The following is a 25,091-nucleotide window of genomic DNA, read 5'->3' as shown; positions in this document are numbered from 1 at the left end:
GTACTACTGTGGTGGATGTGGGCTTCGTGTCTATCTTTGCTATAATAATGTGTTCACTATGCCGTTCATAGCAGCTTATCTGCATTCCCCGTTTTTTACTCATTATTAAACCCACTCCTGCATTAGCCCTATTTGATTTTACAGAATCAAATAGGGTAATGCAGGAGTAGGTCTAATAATAAATAAGAAAATAGGAATGCGGGTAAGCTACTATGAACAGCATAGTGAATGCATTAGTCCAACCAAGATAGACACGAAGGCAACACCAACTACTGGTTCTGCAGATGATGAGAAAATGTATGAAGAGAGGAAAGAAATTATTCAGGTAGTTACGGGAGAGGAAAATTTTATTGTAATGGGGGACTGGAATTCGATAGTTGGGAAAGGAACTGAAGGGAAAATTGTGGGTAGATGTACACTGGGGGAAAAGGAAGGAAAGGGGAAGCTGCCTGGTAGGATTTTGCAAAAACCATAATCTTATCATTGCTAAGGCTTGGCTTGAGAATCACGATTGAAAGTTGTATTTGTGGAAGAGACCTTGAGATACTGTAATGTGTCAGATTGATTATATAATGGTAAGACAGATTTTAGACTGTAAGACACTACCAGAGGTAGATGTGGATGCTAACCACAATTTGTTGGTTACAAACTGCAGATTGAAACTGAAGAAATTGCAAAAAAGGCAGGAAATTAAGGAGATGGGACCTGTATAAGTTGAAAAAACCAGAGGTTGAGGGTTCCAGAGAAATCTTTGGGCAACAGTTGTCAGAAATGTGGAAGAGGAATGCAGTAGTACACGAATGGGTAATTTTGAGAGATAAAATAGTGAAAGCAGCAGGTGATCAAATAGGGAAAAAAGACATGGCCTACTAGAAATCCTTGGATGTCACAGGAGTTACTGAATTTGATTAACAGAAGGAGAAAATATAAAAATGCAGCCAGTGAATATGAGTGTGACAGGAAATGCAAAATGACTGAGGTATGGCTAGAGGGTAAATAGAAGGACATGGAAACATATATAACTATGAGAATTTTAGGTACTGCCTATAGGAAACTTAATGAGCCCTTTGGAGAAAAGAGAAGCAGTTGTATGAATATCAAGAGCTCAGATGGTAAACTGGTAATAAACAAAGGAGGGAAAGCTGGAAGGTGGAAGAACTGTATAGAAGAGCTATAAAGAGGAAATGAACTTGAAGTGAATATTATATAAGGGGCGTTCAAAAAGAAACGAGCTGGAGGCATCATTACAGAAACTAGTACTTTTATGTTAGAAGTATTGACCCTGGCTGTTAAGACACTTGTCCCTCTGTGACACAAGGCGGTGAATGGCTGTCTCATAAAATTCCCGGGGCTGTGATGTTAACCAGTTCCACACTTACAGCTGGACGTCGTTGTCCGAGGTGAATCGTTTGCCCCTCAGAGCTGATGTTCTTCTTTGACCAAGATGGCCCTCTTCTGGTTCACTTCCTGCAGCACAGAACAACAGGCCAGCGTTACTCGCAAACCTTGACCACCCTTCGCCAAGCGATCAAATCAAAATGACCAGGCAATCTCAGTGGCACTCCTGCAGAAATTCAAATGGGAGGTTCTCTGCCACCCTCCATACAGTCCAGACCTCTCTCCCTGTGATTACGCCATTTTTGGTACCCTTAAAAAGACTGATTTCTATAATTATGCCTCCAACTCGTTTCTTTTTGAATTCCCCTTAAAGAATGGAAGAGGACAATAAAGAAAATGAGATAGGAGATGAGATACTGTGAGAAGCATTTGACAGAGCAATTGGAGTGGATGACATTCTGTCAAAACTGCCGAGATCCTTGAGAGAGCCAGCCATGACAAACATATTCCACCTGGTGTCCAAGATGTGTGAGGCAGGCAAAATACCCTCAGACCTCAAGAACAGTGTAATAATTCGAATCAAAAAGAAAACAGGGGCTGACAGGTTTGAATATTATCATACTATCTGTTCAATAAGTCATGGTTGCAAAATACTAATGTGAATTCTTTACAGAAGAACTGAAAAGCTGGTAGAGGCTGACATCAGGAACAATCAGTTTGGATTCTGTAGAAATGTAGGAATACGCAAGGCAGTACTGACCCTATGATTTCTCTTAGAAGATAAGGAAAGACAAATTTACATTTACAGCATTTGTGGACTTAAAGAAAGTTTTTAACAATGTCAGCTGAAAGACATTATTTGAAATTATAAAGGTAGCAGGTGTAAAATACAGGGAGCAAAAGGCTATTTTGAACAGAATGGACAGTGTCTTGAAAGTAGGTTGTAAGATGAACATCAACAAAAGCAAAATGAGGATAATGGAATGTAGTCAAATTAAATCATGCAATACCGAGGGCATCAAATTAGGAAACAAGACACTAGTAGTAGTAGATGGGTATTGCTATTTGGGCAGTAAAATAACTGATGATGGCTGAATTAGCGAGAATATAAAATGTAGACTGACAATGGCAGTAAAAGCATTTCTGAAGAAGAGAAATATGTTAATATCAGATATTGATTTAACTGTTAGGAAGTGTTTTTTCAGTGTATTTGTCTGGAGTGTAACCTTGTAAAGAAGTGTAATGTGGACAATAAACAGTTTAGACAAGAAGGAAATAGGAGCTTTTGAAATTTGGTGCTACAGAAGGATGCTGAAGTTTGGATTGGTAGACCATTTAACTAATGAGAAGGTACTGAACAAAACTGGGGAAAAAAGAAATTTGTTGCACACCTTGAATAAAAGAAGGGATTGGTTGATAGGGCACATTCTGAGACATTAAGGAATCAGTATAGTATAGGTGGGAAATTGGGAAGTGTAGGCATAAAAATATTCAGGGGAGACCAAGTGATGAAAATGGTTAGCGGATTCAAAGGGATGTACTGATAGAGTAGCGTGGGTAGCACATCAAACCAGTCTTCAGACTAAAGACCACAGCAACAACAGCCATGGTGAAAAAATATTTTCCAGTGGTCATAATTCTTCACTGTTTTTTAAATTTTGGTTAGTCTTCCAGCACTGTAACAAGTCGGTTGTTGTTGTTGTTGTTGTTGTTGCATGTTGCATTAGTTTTTATTACAATTTCCATTGTGTTTTTAATCTACCAGAACATTTTAAATATTAAGACTTGGTGTAGTTTCCAGGCCTTTCAATCAGAAACTTAGGTGCACCACCCCTGAGTGACCTGAAAACTGTACCTCAAAAAACTCATTTTAAAGTGCAATGCATGTAGGACATGGTGTAACAAGCTGCACTTTATGTGCTTTGGTTTTACAGAATTTGTGTACATTCCCAACTTGATTATGAATGCACAGTCTATGTATGTGCCTGATCATCATACATACGTGCATCAGACTGTGTTTGCCATAAGGGAATTAGGCTGACAGTAGGGGCACTTAGGGCCAATCCCATTTACAGACTTTCAGTTACTATCTTGTTAGCAATGAGGCCCTTTGGGATTAATGTGAAGAACTGTCTTTTGAAAATGGCTAGGACAAATATGAGGGGAAGTCAAAAAGTAAAGGGAATTTCATAATTTCTTGCCTTAGGCATTGGTAACACTGCTAGTACCCAGGGGTGAAATATTGTCATCAGCAACAATTCTATACAACGTGGCACTCTTATTCCTGTGTTAGTTGTTGTGTTGTAGCAGATCACGAAAAATGGCAGCTCCATTGTCAATCTGCACCAAGGAGTAAATGAGAGCAATGATTCGCATTTTGTTTGTGGAAGGTGTTATATCTGCAGGTTTTATTTGTTGAATGCAAGCGCAGTATGGTGACAGCTGTTTATAACGAAACAAGGTCTACTAATGGATACAGTGCTTCAAACAGGGAAGAACTTCTCTTTGAGATGAGGAAAGATCAGGCAGGCCATTGACGTCAATGCTGAGGACAGTTTGGAAGTCATTGAGGGTATGGTGATGGAAAACACAAATCACAGTGGACAAAATCACCAATACTTTACATACCCAGGGTTGCCACAGGTTATGGAAATCAGGGAATTTCAAACACATCAGGGGAATTTGAGTACGTGCACTGCTTCCCTACTCCCTCATTCTTACTGCTTCTCCCCTTGATACCACTTCCCTCAGCTTGCGGTCAGTCCTGCCACCACTTCTTGCCACTAGGCTAGCAGCTGCCAATGAGAGGCAAGGGTGTGTGAGGAGTGGTTTGTCTGGATCTGATTCCCAGAGACTGTAGTCGCAGTGGCTGGGGGTGGCAGTCGTGTGCATGAATTCTGTCTGAGTGATTGTGTGAATGTGTGTGCTCTCATTTCCTGACAAAAGCTATGGTTGAAAATTTGGTTGTGAGAGTGTAACTGTCCTTTCTACTTGTCTGGCTGTGGCTCAGCAATCATCTTCACGGTGTGTTGCCACCTTCCCTCATTATTATTGATTCTCAGAGTATTTGAACACATTATCTGTTGCATGGATCGATCACTGTGGTCTCATTTCATCAACATGCTGTCTGGCTCGTGAATAGCTGGCCACACAAGTGGATTTCCGCTACGAGCCAAAACCGCAGGCTGTTTCCGTGGTTATCTGTAATGGCTCGGGCCTGTCGATCTGAAGCCATTCCATTTCCCCTAATGTGCAGGTGCTGCCCCTTGGATCTGGTCTCACCTATTTGCCTACAGGCTGGGTCTGTTTGTGTGTGGTGTAAAGCAGCAGATTTTCATGGTTTATCTATGGACCCAGGACTGGTGCTCTTCGGCAGGCTAGAGGTCATGACTGACGGATTTCAGGAATTGCAACTGTCTCACTGCAATTGCATTGTACAGTGTGGCATTTTATAGAGTTTTATTAGTTATTGTACATTTTGGCACTTCAAAAGTAGTTTATATGTTAGAAAGTATGGATGATAAGGAGAAGAAAATTGGCAGTTGCTGGCAGTTTGTACGCTATGTATTCATATATTTCTTGAAAGAAAAATCACACAATACGTGTAAAATAATAGTTATAACACAGTGGGTAATAACCAACAATAATGAACATAGTATAACCAACATTTTATTGGTGGTCACCTACAGTGTTAATTTACACAATTCTTCCTTGCCTTATGCAGTTCTTTAAAGAGGCCTACTTTTTTCTGAAGTTGTTACTGAAATCAGTGAAGGAATTTTAAATCTGCCTTATGACTCCAAGGAAATGTGTATTTTTGTCACCAAATGTGTTTTATTGAAATAAAATAACATCAGTGGTCTTAATGCAACACACACATCATTTGGGTTGCTTTCTCCATCTACAAACAATTTGTTAGAAAAGACGTTGATGTTAGTGCTAAATATTTTTGCTCCCATCAGGAAACACCATCTGCTTGCAAATTTGTTTTAGATATTTCCTTGTTTGCACTGTTGTTTCTTGTACCATAGCTACAAAGACATATTGTCAATTTATGTCTTAACTTACCCTTGAGATCTCAAAATTTGCCAGGGAAAAATGCTAAAACTTGTCTGGAAATGAGGGAAATATCAGGGAATTTCACTGGGGGAACCTTTTGGCAATCCTGATACCAGTCATGGTTCAGCACATTCCATCTTACACAACAGGCTAAATTTTGAGGAAGTGTGTGCAAGATGGTTACCAAAAGAATTGTCAGCACAGCATAAGGCGCAAAGGATGGACATCTCTCGTAAACTTTTGACATGATTTTTGCAGCAAATCATTACTGTAGATGAAATGTGGGTGCATTATCACGAACCGGAAAGTAAGACTGAACATGGTTTGGAAACGTCCATCATCACCAGAAGTTAAGAAATTTGAATATCAACCATCAGCTGGTAAGCTTATGGTAACACTATTCTGGGACATTGAAGATGTGGTAGCTGTTCATTTCACCCCAAGAGGCAAAACTGTGAACATTGAGAAACTTTGTGATATGTTGGAAACTAAACTGAAACCTGTAGTCAGATCCAAATATTTCATGGATAACTGCAAGATAAAGCTCAGTGACATTCTACCAAATGGATGGCCAAAAATATAAAGTACTTGGGGTTCAAATAGCTGAAACTCTCATTATGCAGCACAGACCTAGCTCCAAGTGATTACCATATATTTGCTCCTTGAAGGAAATGCTCAGGGGAAGAAGATCTGCAACCAATGCAGAAGTCATTAATGTGGTGCAAAATTGGTCACAGATGCAACCAAAAAACTTTTTTTCCGACAGAATCAAAACACTTGTGAAATTATGGACAAAGTGCATTGAATTGCAGGGAGGTTACTGTAGAAAAATTATGTATGTTTCAGCTTTCTGTCATTAGAATAAATATTTTGTTTTTCGAAAGTCTCTTTACTTTTTGACTTCCCATTGTATAAACCAATAATGGCTTTTAAATTTAACATAATCAAATTTTTAGATTTAATGTTTTAGATGACCACTACAATTTTACTGTTATATTCATTGTTCAGCTGTATAAAACTTTACAAGATTTAGCCTCTTTAATCTTCAGCTAACAAATACAATTTCAATAGCTGCTTCCATGTTTCTCTGTTAATTGCTTTCTTCTGTGAGTGAAAGCCTGTGAATTTCTTCAGGTCTTGATTTCAGTGGTTAGGCAGTCTGCATGTGGCCTTCATATTTCTTTGAGACTCTACTCTAGTAGTGCCATGGTCCATATTTGTCATCTCTTCATGCATTGTGTCCATTTCCATTTTAGAGCCTTTACCCTCTCCAGACTGTCCTAGATTCCTGTTAATACTCGTGTCATTACTTCTTTTCTGATCTTTCTAGGTGAGACTCAGGAGTGACCTTGACATAGCTCTCTGAGCCATTCATAGTTTTCATTTGAAAGTTGTTTAAAATCCTAGTTCATAACCATATGTTGTATAGTAAACACACTCTTCAAGACTACCTTTTTTAAGTTTATTAGTGTATTAAATTTAAAAACAGTTGGATTTTTTCCATAAGCCCTCCAACCTTGCTTGATTCGGTGATGAATTCGGGGTTGAAGTCTCATTGGATGTCAGTTAACTGTCTTAGATGTATGGATTAGCTTTTTTAGACAGCTATTGTACAGTATTATTTTTGTTGCAGTTATCCTCTTGTTGTGCATAGTGCTTGTTTTGGACTGATTTATCTGAGAGAGAGAGAGAGCGGGGCGGGGGGGGGGGGGGGGGGGGGGCTGTTCAGTGGTTTTTCCATGGTTGTGTTGTCAGGGTCTGCCTGCCAGATAGGTTCACAGTGTGCAACATGAGTTGAGTGCATTGCTGAATGCACTGGAGCAAATGAGACATGACAAAAAACTTTGTCTGCTCTGATGCCTACAGCGCACTCATGTCCTCCCGCAAATGTACCCAGCTGAGAAAATTGTCCAGAACATTCAGGACTCCTATCTCCCACTACAACAGAATTTGAAGGTGGTGTCATTGTGCTCAGTTCCATAGCCCATGGGAATAAGGGAGAGAAACAAGATCACAGCAGCCAGAGTTTTGTAAGGGTGAAAGATTTTAACAAAGTATCACTAACTTAGAGGCTGCAATCTCACTGTTGAGCCAAAAGAACATTCATCAAGGAGAGGAAATATGGCTGAAGATAAAAAAAGACCACAAACTGTGGCATTCTTCATTCCAGTCATAGGGACTAGATCAAGTCTCACAGGCATTAGTTTCCATATAATGGATACCGCACTTGTATGTGGCTCTCTACTCTGGTGGAGACAGACACTTGTTTTTGGTACACACATTTCAGTATGTTTCATTTTAACTGTGTGTCAGATATTCTGAATGCTGAAGCGCAGTTATTACAATGAAAAATTTTAGCATTTGACAGCTATGAAGATCCCTTATTTGTATGTATTTTAGTGTGTATGGTGAAAATCATGGTGTTGAGGGTTCTAAACTCCATCATCATAAACATCAGGTGCTCTCTCTTCCATGTTAGATAGGAACTGAGGCAAATCAATTGACAAAATGAACAGAAAATCCCAGGGGGCACTGTGCTATCTGCCTGTATGCTGTAATATTGCTATTGAGGTATAGACTCATACATGAGTGGGAAGAAAAATGGTTGAAGTGACGAGTGTTAAGTAACAGTTACTGACGGCAGCTAGTCATCTGTGACATAACTCATCTTGGACATACCTGCAATTTGAAGATGCTTCTGCAGTTAGAGCTGCATGTGGTACTTAGATTTCAGTTCACAACGAGACAACAGGACACAAGGTTGTGTACCAACTGATCGGCCATATATTTTAATGTTCCATGAAGGGAATGTGATATGAATTACAATATTTTATGAAATGTATTAAGATTTTACTCCCTGAATTATTAGGGTAGAGATTTTAATGTGTCATCCAGTTCTTTTATATTATCAACCAGACGATTCTCTTTAATTATAATCGCTTCAACTGTTAATCTAAGTTAATTAATTTTTAATGCCTCATTATTATGCCAATAATAATTTTAAATTTTCTGTGATTAGACATTATTGAACAAGCATTTGACAGAGGTACAGTGCTGTTTATTTTCTTTCAAACCTTTTATTCTAGCAAGGCCACTAATAATCTTATTAATGAGCACTTTATACCTCATCATCATAATTACTATCAGTGAAGAATGAGATGTAACATCTGTCAACTGTAATGTGAAGAGCTAGGTTTTATATGAGATGCTATTCAACAAAGACAGGGTTCTTTTTTTTTTCTCCAAGTATCTTAATCTAGGGAAAGACGCAAACTGTTGGGACAGTTAGAAGAGAGCTAAAGTCAGGTAAAGATTTTCAAATGAAATCATTGTTGGAGATATACAGGTCATTCTGAGCTGCTTAGTTGCATCACCTTCGTATCGATGGCAGGCAATGAAAGCCTTGTAACTCCATCTGTCTGTAGAAACTCATAATTCCAATAACTTCACAAAAAAAGAGTTTAGTTAAGTCAATAACTAGGCTTCTGCTATACAGTTACACATGTAGATATGTTCTGTATCACTTATATTATTTTTTAAGAAACAGTTTTTGCTTCGCCTGCAAAGAGTAACAAAATGGAGTTAAGAGGCTGTCATTGCATAGTGAAATATGTTAAATAAACAATAGAATATATTGTTTGGTTAACTGCGGTAGTTAATTATTATGTAAATATGTCAACTGTACCAAGGGGCTGTGTATTTGATACAACATACTTGTTGATTTTTTAACTTCTACATGCATATATAAGGAACACACTGGTTTCTCTCTGTTTTCAAATCAGCATAATTGTGCCCTGGAATCAGGCTTCCGCAACACTGGAGTCACAATTGGTCACAGAGGAAAAGTCATGCTGGCAATACGTAGCTGCTTAAACTTAGAAGTTCCACTTTCTCATGCTGGGAAGCTATTAGTCTCTGAAGAGGTGAGGTATTTTATTACTATTATTATTATATATGCAGTGTAGGCTGTGTACTGTTAGCAACTATAGCAATGTAAAGATTAGTTGCTTTGTGAGATGCAGGGATTGATGTTCATTGACTGGTTGTTGTGTTGTTTGCCTTGGACATGGACAAGAAAATTGCAAATCAGTCCATGTAAACTGTACACTGTTATCTGCTCCCTAATGTCAAATGAGTGTTACAGTATGACATCCATAAATATTGGTGGCTAACGATGAATTGCCAGTGCAGTAGTAGTACTAAAAGTTTGCAAATAATTGGTAGATTACCCACAAAGATGAATGAACAAGTTCCCCATTAATCACAAACAAACATGTGGTGTGGATTGTTGATGCATTATTCTAGATTGTCCAGTGGTGCACGCCCAATTCAGTTTATGCAAAATTACCTAATGCTGAGGTAAATTTTGCTCATCATCATTTGAGGCAACCTCAGTTATCAAAAACTTAATGATCAGTGGGTGCCATGGACACTTACAGGTTACATGAAAAACTTTGAAGCAGTACACCTGTAATAAAGATATTTTCGTCACCTTTGTTGTTATGTTTCAGAAACAAGGGTACAATAGAACACTCATGAAAAGTCTGCCCCTGGAAAGGCGTAACTACCAAGTTCACAACTTATGTACCGGGGGATCAAAAAGTCAGTATAAATTTGAAAACTGGATAAATCACGGAATAATGTAGATAGAGAGGTACAAATTGACACACATGCTTGGAATGACATGGTGTTTTATTAGACCCAAAAAAATACAAAAGTTCAAAAAATGTCGGGCAGATGGCGCTTCATCTGATCAGAATAGCAGTAATTAGCATAACAAAGTTAGACAAAGCAAAGATGATGTTCTTTACAGGAAATGCTCAATATGTCCACCATCATTCCTCAACAATAGCTGTAGTCGAGGAGATGTCAGTCGATCACGATACACTTGTGACTTCAGGTAACTCCAAAGCCAATAATCGCACGGACTGAGGTCTGGGGACCTGGAAGGTCAAGCATGAAAAGTTGCGGCTGAGCACACGATCATCACCAAATGACGTGCGCAAGAGATCTTTCACGCGTCTAGCAATATGGGGTGGAGCGCCATTCTGCATAAACATCGTACGTTCCAGCAGGTGTTTATCAGCCAGGCTGCAGATGATGCAATTCTGTAACATATCGGCATACCTCTCGCCCGTCTTGGTAGCAGTTGCAAAACCAGAATAACGCATTTCCTCAAAGAAAAAAGGCCCGATAACAGTAGATGTGGTAAATCCAACCCATACCGTGACTTTCTTGTCGTGCAATGGGGTTTCCACGACAGTTCTAGGATTTTCGGTAGTCCAAATTCTGCAGTTGTGGGCATTGACAGACCCTCAGAGTGTGAAATGAGCTTCGTCGGTCCACAACATGTTACTCAACCAATCGTCATCTTCCACCATCTTTTGAAACGCCCACACCGCAAATGCCCTCCACTTCACTAAATCGGCTGGTAACAGTTCATGATGCCGATGGATTTTGTAAGGATAGCATTGGAGGGTACGCCTCAGTGCCAATCAAACAGTAGTGTATTGAATGAATGCCGGTGCGACGTGCAACTGCGCGAGTGCTGACTTCCCTGTGCATACACGAACTTGCTACAGTCTCCATTTCTTCCTGAACTGTCTCAGCAGCATTACGCCTTGTGCTTGGTTGGCCACTACATGGTCTATCGTCTACACAACCCGTGGCTTCGAACTTCGAAATCATTCTCGACACAGCTGCATTTGTCAACGGACCTTTACACGTTCGAATCCCCTTCCTATGGCGATAGGATCGTAACGCTGAGTTAGCACATTCCCCATTCTGATAATACAGCTTCACGAAAAGCGCCTTTTCAGGTAACGTCAACATGCTGCGACTGCTGGCACATCTGATTCTCTCTCTCATTACAGCTCCTTTTATACACAATTGTTGTGCACAGTCACTGACGTTTTGCTGTCCAGTGCCATCTGTCGGACATTTTGTGAACTTTTCTTTTTTTTGTTCTAATAAAACCCCATGTCATTCCAAGCATGTGTGTCAATTTTTACCTCTCTGTCTACATTATTCCATGGTTTGTTAAGTTTTCAAATTTATACTGACTTTTTGATCACCCGGTACTTTAATGTAAAATGGCTGTAACAGTGAATAGAATCATGTGACTGTTCCTGAGAAATAATCACTTCTATAAATTTCTGGCGTAAGATACCACACCACTGCCATAGTATATTCAGCAACACTGCAGAATCACTGTTGACCATTGGTGTGGTTCTCTACAATGACAGCACTTATCTCACACTACCAACATCATGTACAATTACCATCATATTTTGAGACAACTTGGACTAATAGTGATAGATAAGCTTTGAATTTGATGTGGAGTTGTAGAATACAGTGATGACCCTTTTATATGGACTGATGGCTGAGGTATATGATATGAGCATGCAGTAGATGTAAGCATTGCGGTTTATGCTAATGCTTTCAGGATACTGATCCACTTTTCTGTTGAAACTAACATGGATTTCTGTATAATACTGGGTTTGTTCTGTTCACAATATTTGTAAGGCTATGGATAGCAGAGCCCCGGTTGATGCCATTTTTCTTAACTTCTGGAAAACCTTTGAGTATGGGCCACTTCATTGCACTCCCTTGCTGTTGCTGCCATGGCACTAGAGACATTTCAGAAAGTGGGGGCTTGTTTAGCATGACAGGTATTCTGTTTTTATCATCATTTCTTTTGGCGTGGCAGCTCTTCAGGTGATACCAGGCTCTGAGCGTATAAATATAAGTTCACCCTGTATGCTGTGGAGTGTTACCACTGGTATTCACTGCTGGAGAGTACTTAATAACCAGGGTACCAATTCAGTGAATGTGATCTGTCTGTTTTGTGCTCAAAATTACCTTTACCTTTAAAGCTTCTCTTTCTACACTCATGTCGCACCTCCTTGAAGTTGTGGTCCTGCTTTGGAGTGACACTTGCAGTTATATTGACCTTCTTCAATGTCTGCAGGAAAACGCTGTGATAATGGAAGATTATGTTTGCTACCCACTAGCTACGAAATTATGTAACCACTTCTTTTCATAATCCTTCTGTATTTAACAGTCCCTATAACACTTTCAACATATCAATTAAACATTCACATTTAAGCTCTTAATAACCAAACTCAACAACAGATAGATCATTAGTATCCCAAAATCAACAAGTAATTAAGTAATTCCAATCTTCTTTTGTTTTTTCTTTAGAAACGACAGCCATTATCGCACCGACCTCTTCTTCTTTGGCATCTATGGCCCTCCAAGTTCCAACATCAAAGTGTAAATGGCTCCTTTCCCACCAGTAAAACACTTGCGCTCCAATGTGTCTCATGTTTTTACCTTGCTTATATTTGTGTATCATACCTGTACATGAATAAAAAATGCACACACAGTATGCTGTTTTCTTTTAGCATTAGTATCAAAACTTAAGGTTTCTACGCAACCCTCTTTCATTGGAACAGTAGAAGGGAAGTGGAAAATGTTGCTACTTTGAATAGCAGCATGTACCACCACAGTTGTTGGGTTACCGTGTGTGCTCTTTAACTGAATAGTGATGGCTTCATCTACATCTGTGTACATAAGCTACAAGATATGGTGTACCACATACCATCAGCAGTCATTTCCTTTCCACTTGCAATTGGAGTGAGGAAAAAAGATTGTCTATGTCTGTATGAGCCTTAATTTCTTTTATGTTGTCTTCACAGTCTTACACACAATGTACACTCTTTGACATAAAACTCAACCGGCGGCCAGCCGCTGCAGAGGCTAAGTCCGCGCCAATCGCAACATGGGACAAATAAACTGGCCAACTCGCTAATTCTCTAAGTCCGGCAATCTGCACAATCTGGCAACACAATAGGCTGCGGCACTTCCTGTAGGAAGCCTTGTCCCATATAAGAGAAACCATACACTGTGTACACCTGTGGTATAGCGGTACCGTGCGTTGTTTCTGTCTACAATGTTTGTGGATCGAAACTAGCTGGTGCAAGAATTTTTATAGCCTCTTCCAACTTAATGCTGAAGACATGAATGTAATGGTAATGCAGATTCAATCTATTTCACTTTCTATCACACCGATAACAAATTTTTATCCAGTAACCATTTTGCGGCAGATTTCTTGCAGACTGTCCTCCTCTGGACGTCGCATGCCGCAAAGCTCCGGGATCCATTTGCTGGCTACTGGCAGCGGCCGTGGCGACAGCAGCGGCGCAGCACTCTCCTATTCTTTATCGAAAGCGCCTGCTACTGCTCATCGCTTTTGATAATTTAAAATGCTTTATTATAATTAAATGTTGCTCCATAGAAGATTTCTACGATTTCCATTCACGCTCGAAAGCAACATAGACCGACGCCCTGATTAGTAGATTGGTACTGTATTACATTCAAAAATGTTCACATGTGTGTGAAATCTTATGGGACTTAGCTACTAAGGTCATCAGTCCCTAACCTTACACACTACATAGTCTAAATTATCCTAGGGACAAACACACACACCCATGCCCGAGGGAGGACTCGAACCTCCGCTGGGACCATCAGCACAGTCCATGACTGTATTACATTATTCGGCAAGAGCTGCATATGGTCCGTGCTTCATACCTCTTTCTTTTCCTTTCAAAGCCCATTATTTGTGCAACTTTTGGCCAATATTCGGATGTTTTCGTCAAGTCAGAGTGAGCTACTGTGGTGTAAAGTGTATTAGTTTTTGTTTCATTCCTTATGGTAAGTCTATGAGATAAACTGTGTGAATACCTTGCAATGCATGCTCTGTAGCAGTGCAGGAACACCGCACATTTTGAGTTCCATGTAAGGATTCATGAAGTGATAGTTAAGGTCATCAGATTTAAACCAGAAAAAGTTATTGATTTTGAGGTTTCATAGAATGGAAAGGAATTGCTAACGCCGGTGTCAGCAAACGTCTACAGTTAAATGCTATTGCAAAATTTAGAAGAGAGGAACTATATTTATCTACATGTTCACTTCATAAACAACCTCCTGACATGTTAAACCTATATGACAAAAAAAAGTTCAAATTCGAATCGTTGACAGTAGGTTTGAATCTTTTCGGAAACTATTTTACAGTGAAGCACCTTGGCATTTGCAAAACAGACATTCATGATATTAACATAATTTACTAAGTCGAAATTGCAGGAAGATTTATGTGTAAAGGCATTCTTCAGATTTAGCAGTTTGCAACTCCATTAGTTAAAATGGAAAATAAAACGTTGTGTTCAGCGGCCTTCACCGAGATTGGAACTGCCATTTCATATAGCACCAGCATCGCAACGCATAAGGGAATCGCTGAGCTAACGACACACTGGCGGCAACAGGCGGACTGTAGTCATTGCGATATTACCTGAGCATTGTGGGCTCTCCTCCATTCCTTCCCGTGAGTGAGAAACCATAGGAAGTAAAATATCTTTATATGTGCTGCTACAAGATCAGCTGTTAGGAAATTTTATCCTGCATGTTACTGGCAATACCGTTATTATGTTCTGAGAGATGAAAGTAAGACAGAATGAAAAGAAACAGCTTACAGAACGGAGGAAGAGTTATTATGCAGGCCCAGTTACGATTCTTATTACTTACGTATTTTCTTTAAACACAGTTGGGTGATTAACAGTGTACCAAATTTGGGGTTAATAATACAAAATTAAACATTTATCTGTTGTGCGTACATTTTTTTATTTATTTCTTTGAGTAAAGAATTTAATTAGTAATTGTTATGTGTAAGAATCACGTAGTGACACTTTTAATGAGAATACACATGGACCATTTAGCATTAGTAGGTTTCCGGAACACTTTAGGACCTCGCAACTGGATTGCTCAAAGGCGTCGGGGAAATGATAAGGCTAAATTCATCGAGAGATTGTGATGATCGTTTATCTCCCACCATGTATTCTCTATATTTTCCCACAGAGTTTCTGAATTTCTTGACCCAGGTCGTAACGACCTCGTAACCTCCGCCCACATATTTCCGCCGGCCGTTGTGGCCGAGCGGTTCTAGGCACTTCGGTCTGGAATCGCGCGACCGCTACGGTCGCAGGTTCGCATTGTCACAGCAACACACTATCACTCCTATTACCATTGGGCAAAGCAATGATTGTATCTCCACGTGGGCCAGTACTAAAAAAAGTCTAACTCCTTCAATCAAACCTCTCATTTATTGATGTGCCTCGATGTTAACTAAGTCCCGCATGGCTGGAAAGTTCACGCGGTCGCGATTCCGAAATTTACGTTCCCCTCATATTCGTGCGCGGCACGTTATTTCAACTGAGAAAATGCCCTCCACAAGTTACCTAGACTGATTTCCTAATTATATGTCGGCACCATTAAATAATATACCATCCAAAGCCTCCCCTCCAAAGATACATAAATACACACACAGAACTTTTCACAGTACTTACAGTTCATGTATAGCGTGGACAGCATGGAAACACGAATTACTATTATGCTGTTTCCCCTTTTTTTAATTCAGGAAAGCGACCTCAGTGATTCCCACGTGTCGTTCAAATCCAGTTGTTCTAAAAATCAGCTTCACACGTAAATTTCTACTGACTCATTCCACAAAAGGTGACTTCTTATTCTTTCATATTAAATTAGCAACCTTGCCTTTATCCATGAATTTCAGAAATTCGTCAAATTACAAATTAAAACACACGCAAGCTACAAATGGCTTCTTTGAAAACTAATTCTTTCAGATCAAAATTAAGAGCATTACTTTCTACCATGAATTTCTGTTAGCAGCTTGATTAGTTAAAGCCACGAGATAATATTTTCCTACTCTTCCAGATCAGATTTTTAAACAAACTAACCAGAATCATCAATTTAAATTGACCATTACTAAAAAGAATTATGGTAAATCAACACATTCCTACTTATAAACTAATGGTTCCTAGCACTCAGTCATCCACTCTTCATAATTTTCTTCATCAGCCCCATGTGGTGAGAGCCAGGTCTTTAGACTATAATAGCTCGTCACATGTATCTTATTTGTGTCATACCTGCTTTACAATTGAATTCTAACACTTTACTGTTCACCGAATTACTCAATCGAAATATCAAATTCTGTTAACTTTCAAGTTACTCATTGCGGTCGCGACATAGTAATCTCACATTTGCCTATCTTTTACCTGTCTATAAACAATTTGGTTCCCTCAAAAATATTATATTAAATTAAATATACTCTGAAAGATAATGTTACCACGTAAGGTGGAACATTAGAGCCTTAAATAACTCATTTTCTTTCCCTTTGCGGAGAGCATTTTGCTCCGCCACTTCCTCAGTCCATCCGGCTGCTTCAGTCGTCCCGAGGCAAGTGCCTTACTCTTACCACGCTACTGCTCTCCCCCTGCCTACGACGAGGGTGGTGTGCACCCTGGCCAATCAATGCTCTAGAATTTCAAGCATTTGAAACTCCTGGCTGTCTTCTTTCCAGCACACAATGAAATCTGCCCACGCTTTTCTACTCATTGAGCTTAACGTAAGAATACAGACAAACCTAGCCCCCTTCTCTCCAATGTCAGAGACAGACCTTTACCTCAGAATACTCTCATGTCACTGCATATCGATACATCATTGCCTTCCCATGATTCTAATAATTTCGTTTCAATATTCACTCTCATTCTATCTATAATGCATACTATTTACCTTGCTCTCAATCCAATCATGGATTATTTAGGATAAGATAAGTGGGAAAAGTGGATTTTCATACATTATACCAAAATAATAAACTCATCCAGTTGTTCTGATCAATTTCCTATACACAGCAAGTTGGTTCAATAAAAATCAACAGCTTAGATTTAGCGTCTGATAACTGATACCTGACGTAGCAAGATATTCTAGCAATTACACGTGGATAGTAATTCCTCTGCGAATAGGTTGTTTTTGAAGTACAGCGCCTTTGGGCTATCAGGAAGTAAATTCGGAGGAATTCATGGCGCTGCGTTGACGTTGCCCATGCTCAATATGATGAGCCTGCTGCTCTTACTGTTATTTTGTTTCTTTTGTTCTGAGGTGTACCACGAAATAAAATCCTCATCCGCTAAATGATTTTTGCTTCTATTCGAAAAGCTTCTTGAGTAATCCGGCAGTGAACATTACCTAGAGATGACACATGTAGTTTTTGAAGTAAAGGCATATGTTTAAGGATAATGAACTATAGTCGTAGTTAAACCAGATGATACTGAAGGAATTAGGTTGTGACATGCGACAGCGAGAAGTGGTAGCCATTGTTTGCTATGTGGAAAGCAAGAAACCTGAGGCCTTCAGTAGTAAAATGTATGTAAAATTCAATAGCAAGAAATCCTTTTTGATGGGGTAAGGATGCTAATATCATATACATCTGACGCTCAGGAAACCATATCTAAAAGTATATGACAGGCTTCCTGCTATTATGTTATGTCGCTTGCTTTCAGTAGACATACAGATAACCCATGGTAGAGCTTTCTCGTCATCAGAATCACATAAATGGGAATAACAGTCAGAGGGTTATTACTAAATTGTAGGCACATGGCCACACCACATATCTAAAATTTGGAGAGCAGACTCTCTCGCAATAAATTGGATGTCTGGATCCTATCATGAAATATTCGGGCTACGAAAACACGCTCTTCTTGCTGTCAGCGTGGTCCAGACTGCAATGTTGTAGGCATCCTTTGGCAACGCTGTTGGCATAACAATGATTTGCAGCTGTGGGACTGATTTATCCTGCTAAATTCGCCTGGCATTTTCTTGTCATCTGTATGAAATACTGTGAATATTCCCTCTGACGATATTGATTTAGTAATACTTTGTGAATACAAGGTCATTTCATGCAGAATCTATCCCTTGTCTCATCGTTCACATTGTGAGTTATCAGTTATCTACTGCAGCCGCGATTATGGCAATGAGTAAGTTTATGCAGGAATTCCTTGGCATCATAGTTGTAAAGTAGTGACTTTATAAAACAGTAGTGGCCTCCGAAAGCAGTTCCAGGTTTGCTGCAAAAGATGTGTCTTATCAATTCCTTTCGGTAAGTTTTAAATCAGGTGCTACCTGTCACATGTAAGTGTGTCCTAGCAAACTGGCAGGAGTTGCCATGATCGTAGACCTCACTAATCTTGAGTCACATCAAAATTACTGATAAAATTACTGAACAGATTCGAAGCATCTATGAGAGTCACGAATTTTACTTTGTTCATCAACTCGGTCTGAAATAAGAGAGCAAAAATTACAGGGACAATGACCAAGTTTGTTAGTATGCATTTTCTGTGGTAGATCTGGAGGTGAAAACGTATGAAAATGCACAACTGCACTTTTGTGAACTTGTGTTTTATTGTTGCACCAATATTGTTGCAAACCCACTATCTGGTATCAATGCTTTACATCAGCAACCATTATATCTAATCATTTTGATAGTACACCTGATAATATAGATGAGTAGAACGCAAGACAGTACGTAGATAATGTCCGTTTGACATCAACAGTGTGTAACATTTTACTTTTTTCAATAGGGCAATCATTTGAGGTTTAGTTAAAATAAGCTTATGCTGCAAGAGAATTCACTTGTATTTTTCAATCCGTGGTCTGTTGTCGGTTTGAAGGCCTTCAATTACATCGGCAACTTAGTGCAGCTCCACCGAGGGCTGTCTGGAGTGGGGTGGAGATAGCAATGTGAAAGTGGCGAGCTGTCGAAGACGATCTTCATGTTATTAATGCGATTGAGACTTCTTATATTCTTGACGACGTTTAGCACCTTTGCGGTCAGTCACCCAATTTCAGAATTCATGTTGAGTACCCTGCTAAATTGTCATAATATTGTCTTTTTATATTGATGAGTCATCTGGTTAGTCGTCATATTCAAGTGCCATCTACAACACAAATTTAATATTACGATCCTAGAAACTAACCTGCAATATGTTTTGTATTTCATAATCAGAACTATCTACATTAACCATCATCAGAACAATGTCAGGGAGCAGAATGCAGCAGTGCCTTGGTAGTTACTTGGGGACCTGCTTGAGTCGTGTTCTAAAAAAAGGGTAGTTGCACTATTACACTAGCGAGAAGCACCGAATTTTGCTTTTTCTCTGCAAACATCCAGGACTAAATTCACTAACAAAATGCTAAGAAGATATTTGCATTGTGCCAGCTCAAGAATCAGCCTATTTTTATAGATTTTTGTTTTCACAGCTATTCTCGTTCTCCATTGCAATAAACTTCATACATTACTTGCTTGTTCTTGTTATGATTATTATTGTCACTCTCTCACTCCCAAGAGTTTTCACATCCCTATTTGGTATCGATGCACATGAAGAGTGGCTATGAAAGAAGGCAATAATGAATGTTACGTCATGCAGAATACACTCATTTACTTCGGCACCTCGTGATCAACGCTTTAGGAGAAGTGAGATACATGAAGATGTCAACAGGAGGACAGATAAGCTGTCACAACTCTGCAACTACTCCTGTTGATTTAACAGTGTTACCAGATAAACTGGTGTTGAGGAGTCAAAATTGCAGTACAGACTATGCCATAGTAGCAGAGAGCTACTAATTTCGGACCATGACTGCGGATTACTCTTGGGTCAGCTACTGGTTAGAGTGTTGCATCTGTAAATGGAAGACTTTGTTTGATGTCTTGTGCTGATGCTGTCTGAATAAATTATGCCAGTAGATAAAAAACGGTTTAGATTGAGACATAACCCTCGAAGGGGTCGGCTTAATGATTCAAAGCAAATACACAAAAAACAACTCAAAACAGGTTCGAACGACTACTTTCATGCACAGACATGCATTTGGAATCTGTTCATCATCTAGGAGCCAAACAAGAGGATAACATCATGGAAACAATGATCAGGCTACTTAGTATGTAATAGGGCATATACAATTCAAGGAGGAAACTTATGAAGAGACAGGCTTCCTCGTTGTCCATAAGTGCGGCATATCTTTCGTGTTAACAAAAGTAATATCCTGCTTTACCTCTTCCTGAATCTCAAATGAAATGAATGCCATGTGGAATCGAATATTTGTTGATTGCTTCTCTTCTTGCTTCCATCCCTACCAACATATTTCTTCATTCTCATGGTAATCGTGGCATTCTATATGTATGCTGCAAAAGATTGCACGTGGACACATGTGACATCGAGGAAAGTGTTTGATATCTTACATTATATTCAATTCAAATAAGCTTTCGAAGTATTTTTACTTCATATTTTGAGATGATAATGAACGTTACGGAAAATTATCTCACATGCTTTATGCTGAATGAGAAACACTGAATCGTCCGTTTTGCTTTCCCTGCATTGTAATGATAAAATGTCGGCATCAACAGCCTTCTTACACGCCGGAAGCTGAAACTTACATCATTCTGGATTAATGATGATTGAATACCTCAAATGTATACACAAGGCGACGTCAGAAACTATCAGGGGAGAACGCCGCATAAAAACCAAACGTGCGCGCGCGTCTCCCCTCTGAAGAACCGTATTGGATAATCACAACAAGCATTTCGCTAAAGAGCTGTCTCGTAAGAGCGCTGAGAATTGGCAGCGTTGTAGCAAGTATTTGTCAACACTGTGAGAGTGCATTTACTTCCGGGTGTATGCCGGCATTACGTCGCTAAATTCACTTGGAATTCGTTTTTCACATCGAAGACTCATACGATATAATCCACTGTAAGATGAGACACTTAGAAAGTATATTTAATTTCTGGTCTCCAAGAACGGCTTTCTTCACATAAGTAACACCTGTTTGTGTGTTTAATGTTGCGTTTTGAGGCTCAGGCAATATCGCAATGACTATAGTCCGCCTGTTGCCGCCAGTGTGTCGTTAGCTCAGCGATTCCCTTATGCGTTGCGATGCTGGTGCTATATGAAATGGCAGTTCCAATCTCGGTGAAGGCCACTGAACACAACGTTTTATTTTCCATTTTAACTAATGGAGTTGCAAACTGCTAAATCTGAAGAATGCCTTTACACATAAATCTTCATGCAATTTCGACTTAGTAAATTATGTTAATATCATGAATGTCTGTTTTGCAAATGCCAAGGTGCTTCACTGTAAAATAGTTTCCGAAAAGATTCAAACCTACTGTCAACGATTCGAATTTGAGCTTTGTTTGTCATATAGGTTTAACATGTCGGGAGGTTGTTTATGAAGTGAACATGTAGATAAATATAGTTCCTCTCTTCTAAATTTTGCAATAGCATTTAACTGTAGACGTTTGCTGACACCGGCGTTAGCAATTCCTTTCCATTCTATGAAACTTCAAAATCAATAACTTTTTCTGGTTTAAATCTGATGACCTTAACTATCACTTCATGAATCCATACATGGAACTCAAAATGTGCGGTGTTCCTGCACTGCTACAGAGCATGCATTGCAAGGTATTCACACAGTTTATCTCATAGACTTACCATAAGGAATGAAACAAAAACTGTAATACACTTTACACCACAGTAGCTCACTCTGACTTGACGAAAACATCCGAATATTGGCCAAAAGTTGCACAAATAATGGGCTTTGTAAGGAAAAGAAAGAGGTATGAAGCATTTATAAATTCATCGAATGTAGTGAGGTGGTTTAATTTCGTCTAAGTCTGTCAAATTAATTTTGGACCATATGCAGCTCTTGCCAAATAATGTAATACAGTCATGGACTGTGCGGCTGGTCCCAGCGGAGGTTCGAGTCCTCCCTCGGGCATGGGTGTGTGTGTTTGTCCCTAGGATAGTTTAGATTACGTAGTGTGTAAGGTTAGGGACTGATGACCTTAGTAGCTAAGTCCCATAAGATTTCACACGCATGTGAACATTTTTGAATGTAATACAGTACCAATCTACTAATCAGGGCGTCGGTCTATGTTGCTTTCGAGCATGAATGGAAATCGTAGAAATCTTCTATGGAGCAACATTTAATAATAATAAAGCGTTTTAAATTATCAAAAGCAATGAGCGCTAGCAGGCGCTTTCGATAAAGAATGGGAGAGTGCTGCGCCACTGCTGTCGCCACGGCCGCTGCCAGTAGCCAGCAAATGGATCCCGGAGCTTTGCGGCATGCGACGTCCAGAGGAGGACAGTCTGCAAGAAATCTGCCGCAAAATGGTTACTGGATAAAAGTTTGTTATCGGTTTGATAGAAAGTGAAATAGATTGAATCTGCATTACCATTACATTCATGTCTTCAGCATTAAGTTGGAAGAGGCTATAAAAATTCTTGCGCCAGCTAGTTTTGATCCACAGACATTGTAGACAGAAACAACGCACGGTACCGCTATACCACAGGCATAAACAGTGTATGGTTTCTCTTATATGAGACAAGACTTCCTCCAGGAAGTGCCGCAGCCTACAGTGTTGCCAGATTGTGCAGATTGCTGGACTTAGAGAATTAGTGAGTTTGCCAGTTTATTTGTCCCATGTTGCGATTGGCGCAGTCTTAGCCTTTGCAGCGGCCGGCCGCCGGTTGAGTTTCATGTCAAAGAGTGCACATTGGCAGCAATAGAATCAACATGCAGTTAGCAGCAAATACCTATTCTCTAAAATTTCTCAACAGTGTTTCACAAAATTCCCTCTAGGGATTCCCATTTGAGTAGATGAAGCATCTCCATAACAGTCGTGTGCTGATTGAACATCTCAGAAACAAATCTAGCACCACACTTATGAATTGCTTAGCTGTCATCCTTCCACTGCCTTAAGGTCGGCTTACACACACATATATTTGTATGTCTTCTTGCCAATAGATCTGTGTAATCTGCAAATTAATGTACTTTGTTCATGAGATCTATTATACAAGCAATAGTCCACAACTCGTAAATGCAGGCAGAGCACAGTATGAGTAGCTCGACCAAGTAAAGTCATTTAATTCATTAACTGTATAATTGGGAACAATGCTGGCCTGTTAAATGTTACAAAATTACACCTCGTTGAAAGCCCGCAAATAGTATTTTGGTCAAATTGTGGCAAACTCTGCCTACACCAACTGATTCTAAAACTCATAGTGAGAATAGGTTTCATAACACAGCATTAAGTTTCTAATGTGGTTACAGACCAGAGATTAATGTGTAGTATTGTACAAGTCCCCTACACCAGTCGTTATAAATTGCAGTATACTAGCACCTAAAAAGCCATGTTAACATTAACCTCGGAGTCCATTCTGACTTGCAAGATGTTGAAATATCACAAGAAACTGAAGTTGAGTTGTTTCCAGGTTGTGAATCTGATGAAGTCAAAATTAGTCGTACAGAGTATGAATTGCCTGCACATAATTACAGATAGGCCCTGAGGCATTGGATGTGCTTTCTTGGATATGCTTGCTTCCATCCCATTACATACTTGCTTCACGCAGCCTTTGTAAACTTGAGAAAAACACCATTTTCTTAAATTTAAACAGTAATTATGTTAAGCATATTAAAAAAAATTTTGTGCTGCTCATTTAGAGACCTTACTGTTAGTTCTTCATCTGCTGATTCTCTCATAATAAAAAAAAAATGATAAATCTGTCAGTCTGTCAAAAATACATCAAACAACAAAGATAGATCTAAATTCTGCTGATTAATACAGCTTGTCACTTTGGAAGTGGTGTTTTGTGTATGCTTTTCATTGGTGATGTCAGAAGTTCCATATTTTGTGCCTTTTTGAGTAACAGCTTTAATAAGTGCCTTTTGAGTTACATGCAGATTTTATAATGACATGAAACAGATGTACAACATGAAAGTGGCCATGTGTGGAAATCACTGGTGACTTGCAAACTTGTGCAGTGAGTTTATCAAGTTGTTTCAGAGACACGCAAGTTTACAATTTTTGAACTCACAAATTGACTTCAAAATAATTTCAGCTTGTCACTCTAAGGCCTGGAAAGAATGATCTGTGTAGCTGCATATTATAATAATTGGTTACTATCAGTGACATTGGGTTGAAACACACCCAATTTAAATTTCTAGAGTGATCTAGTAGCCTAACCTTGTATTTTAATGACCATTATCTAATGGATAAGAGTTGATTGGTTTTACAAAGTGTACAACTTTGCTTCTGCTGTTTTTTGCACAACATTTGAGGCTTTAATGAAACAAATTGGTTACATATGTATCATTCAAAGTATTTTCCATCGCTGGCCACTACTTTCTCCCATCTTTCTGGCAGTGTATGAATCCTGTGCCGAAAAAATTGTTCATCTTTTGAAGTGATCCATGAATCGATCCAATTTGTGACTTCTTCATAAGATCATAACTGTTGGTCAGCCAGGACATTCGCCATTGATTTAAACAGATGATAGTCAGAGAGAGCAATGTCTGGAGAATATGGTGCATGGTATAGGAATTCCCATTTTAACGTTTCCAAGTACATTTCGGCTCTCCACTTTTCTTTTAATGCTCTGCTCAAACACATTAATTGCATTCGATAACGAGCACCTGTGATTGTTTCACTTGGTTTTAATACCTCATAGTTCATGATGCCAAGCTCATCCCACCAAATGCAGAGCATGATCTTGGAGCTGTGAATATTCGGTTTGGCCATAGATGTGGAAGTATGGCTGGGATATCCCCATGATTTTTTGCATTTAGGGTTATCGTAAAGAACCCATTCTTTTCCCCAGTCACAATGCGATGCAGAAATCCCTTCCATTTTCGCCTCTGAAGCAACTGTTCACAAACACACAAACGCCGTTCAATGTCTCTTGGTTTCAGCTCACACAGAACCCAAGTTCCTTCTTTCTGAATCATGCCCA

The 25,091-nt window shown here is 39.3% G+C and overlaps 1 protein-coding gene across 6 annotated transcripts in view; it reads left to right on the top strand.

The window, feature by feature from the left end:
* LOC126486098 (tRNA wybutosine-synthesizing protein 3 homolog) overlaps nt 1–25,091 on the top strand; it is a 73,299-nt gene that overhangs the window by 18,590 nt on the left and 29,618 nt on the right. For all 6 annotated transcript variants that reach the window (XR_007588086.1, XR_007588085.1, XR_007588084.1 and 3 more), the window contains exon 3: nt 9,180–9,320. Coding sequence is in view for 3 of the 6 variants with exons in the window: in XM_050108924.1 (XP_049964881.1) it covers nt 9,180–9,320 (141 nt within the window). In the remaining 3 variants the exon portion in view is untranslated. The remainder of the gene's footprint in view (nt 1–9,179; nt 9,321–25,091) is intronic.

The sequence above is a fragment of the Schistocerca serialis genome, chromosome 1 (assembly GCF_023864345.2).
Source record: "Schistocerca serialis cubense isolate TAMUIC-IGC-003099 chromosome 1, iqSchSeri2.2, whole genome shotgun sequence".
Classification (NCBI taxonomy): Eukaryota; Metazoa; Arthropoda; class Insecta; order Orthoptera; family Acrididae; genus Schistocerca; species Schistocerca serialis.
Note: the sequence above shows the minus strand (reverse complement) of the source record. Positions and strands in the feature narration are given on the sequence as shown.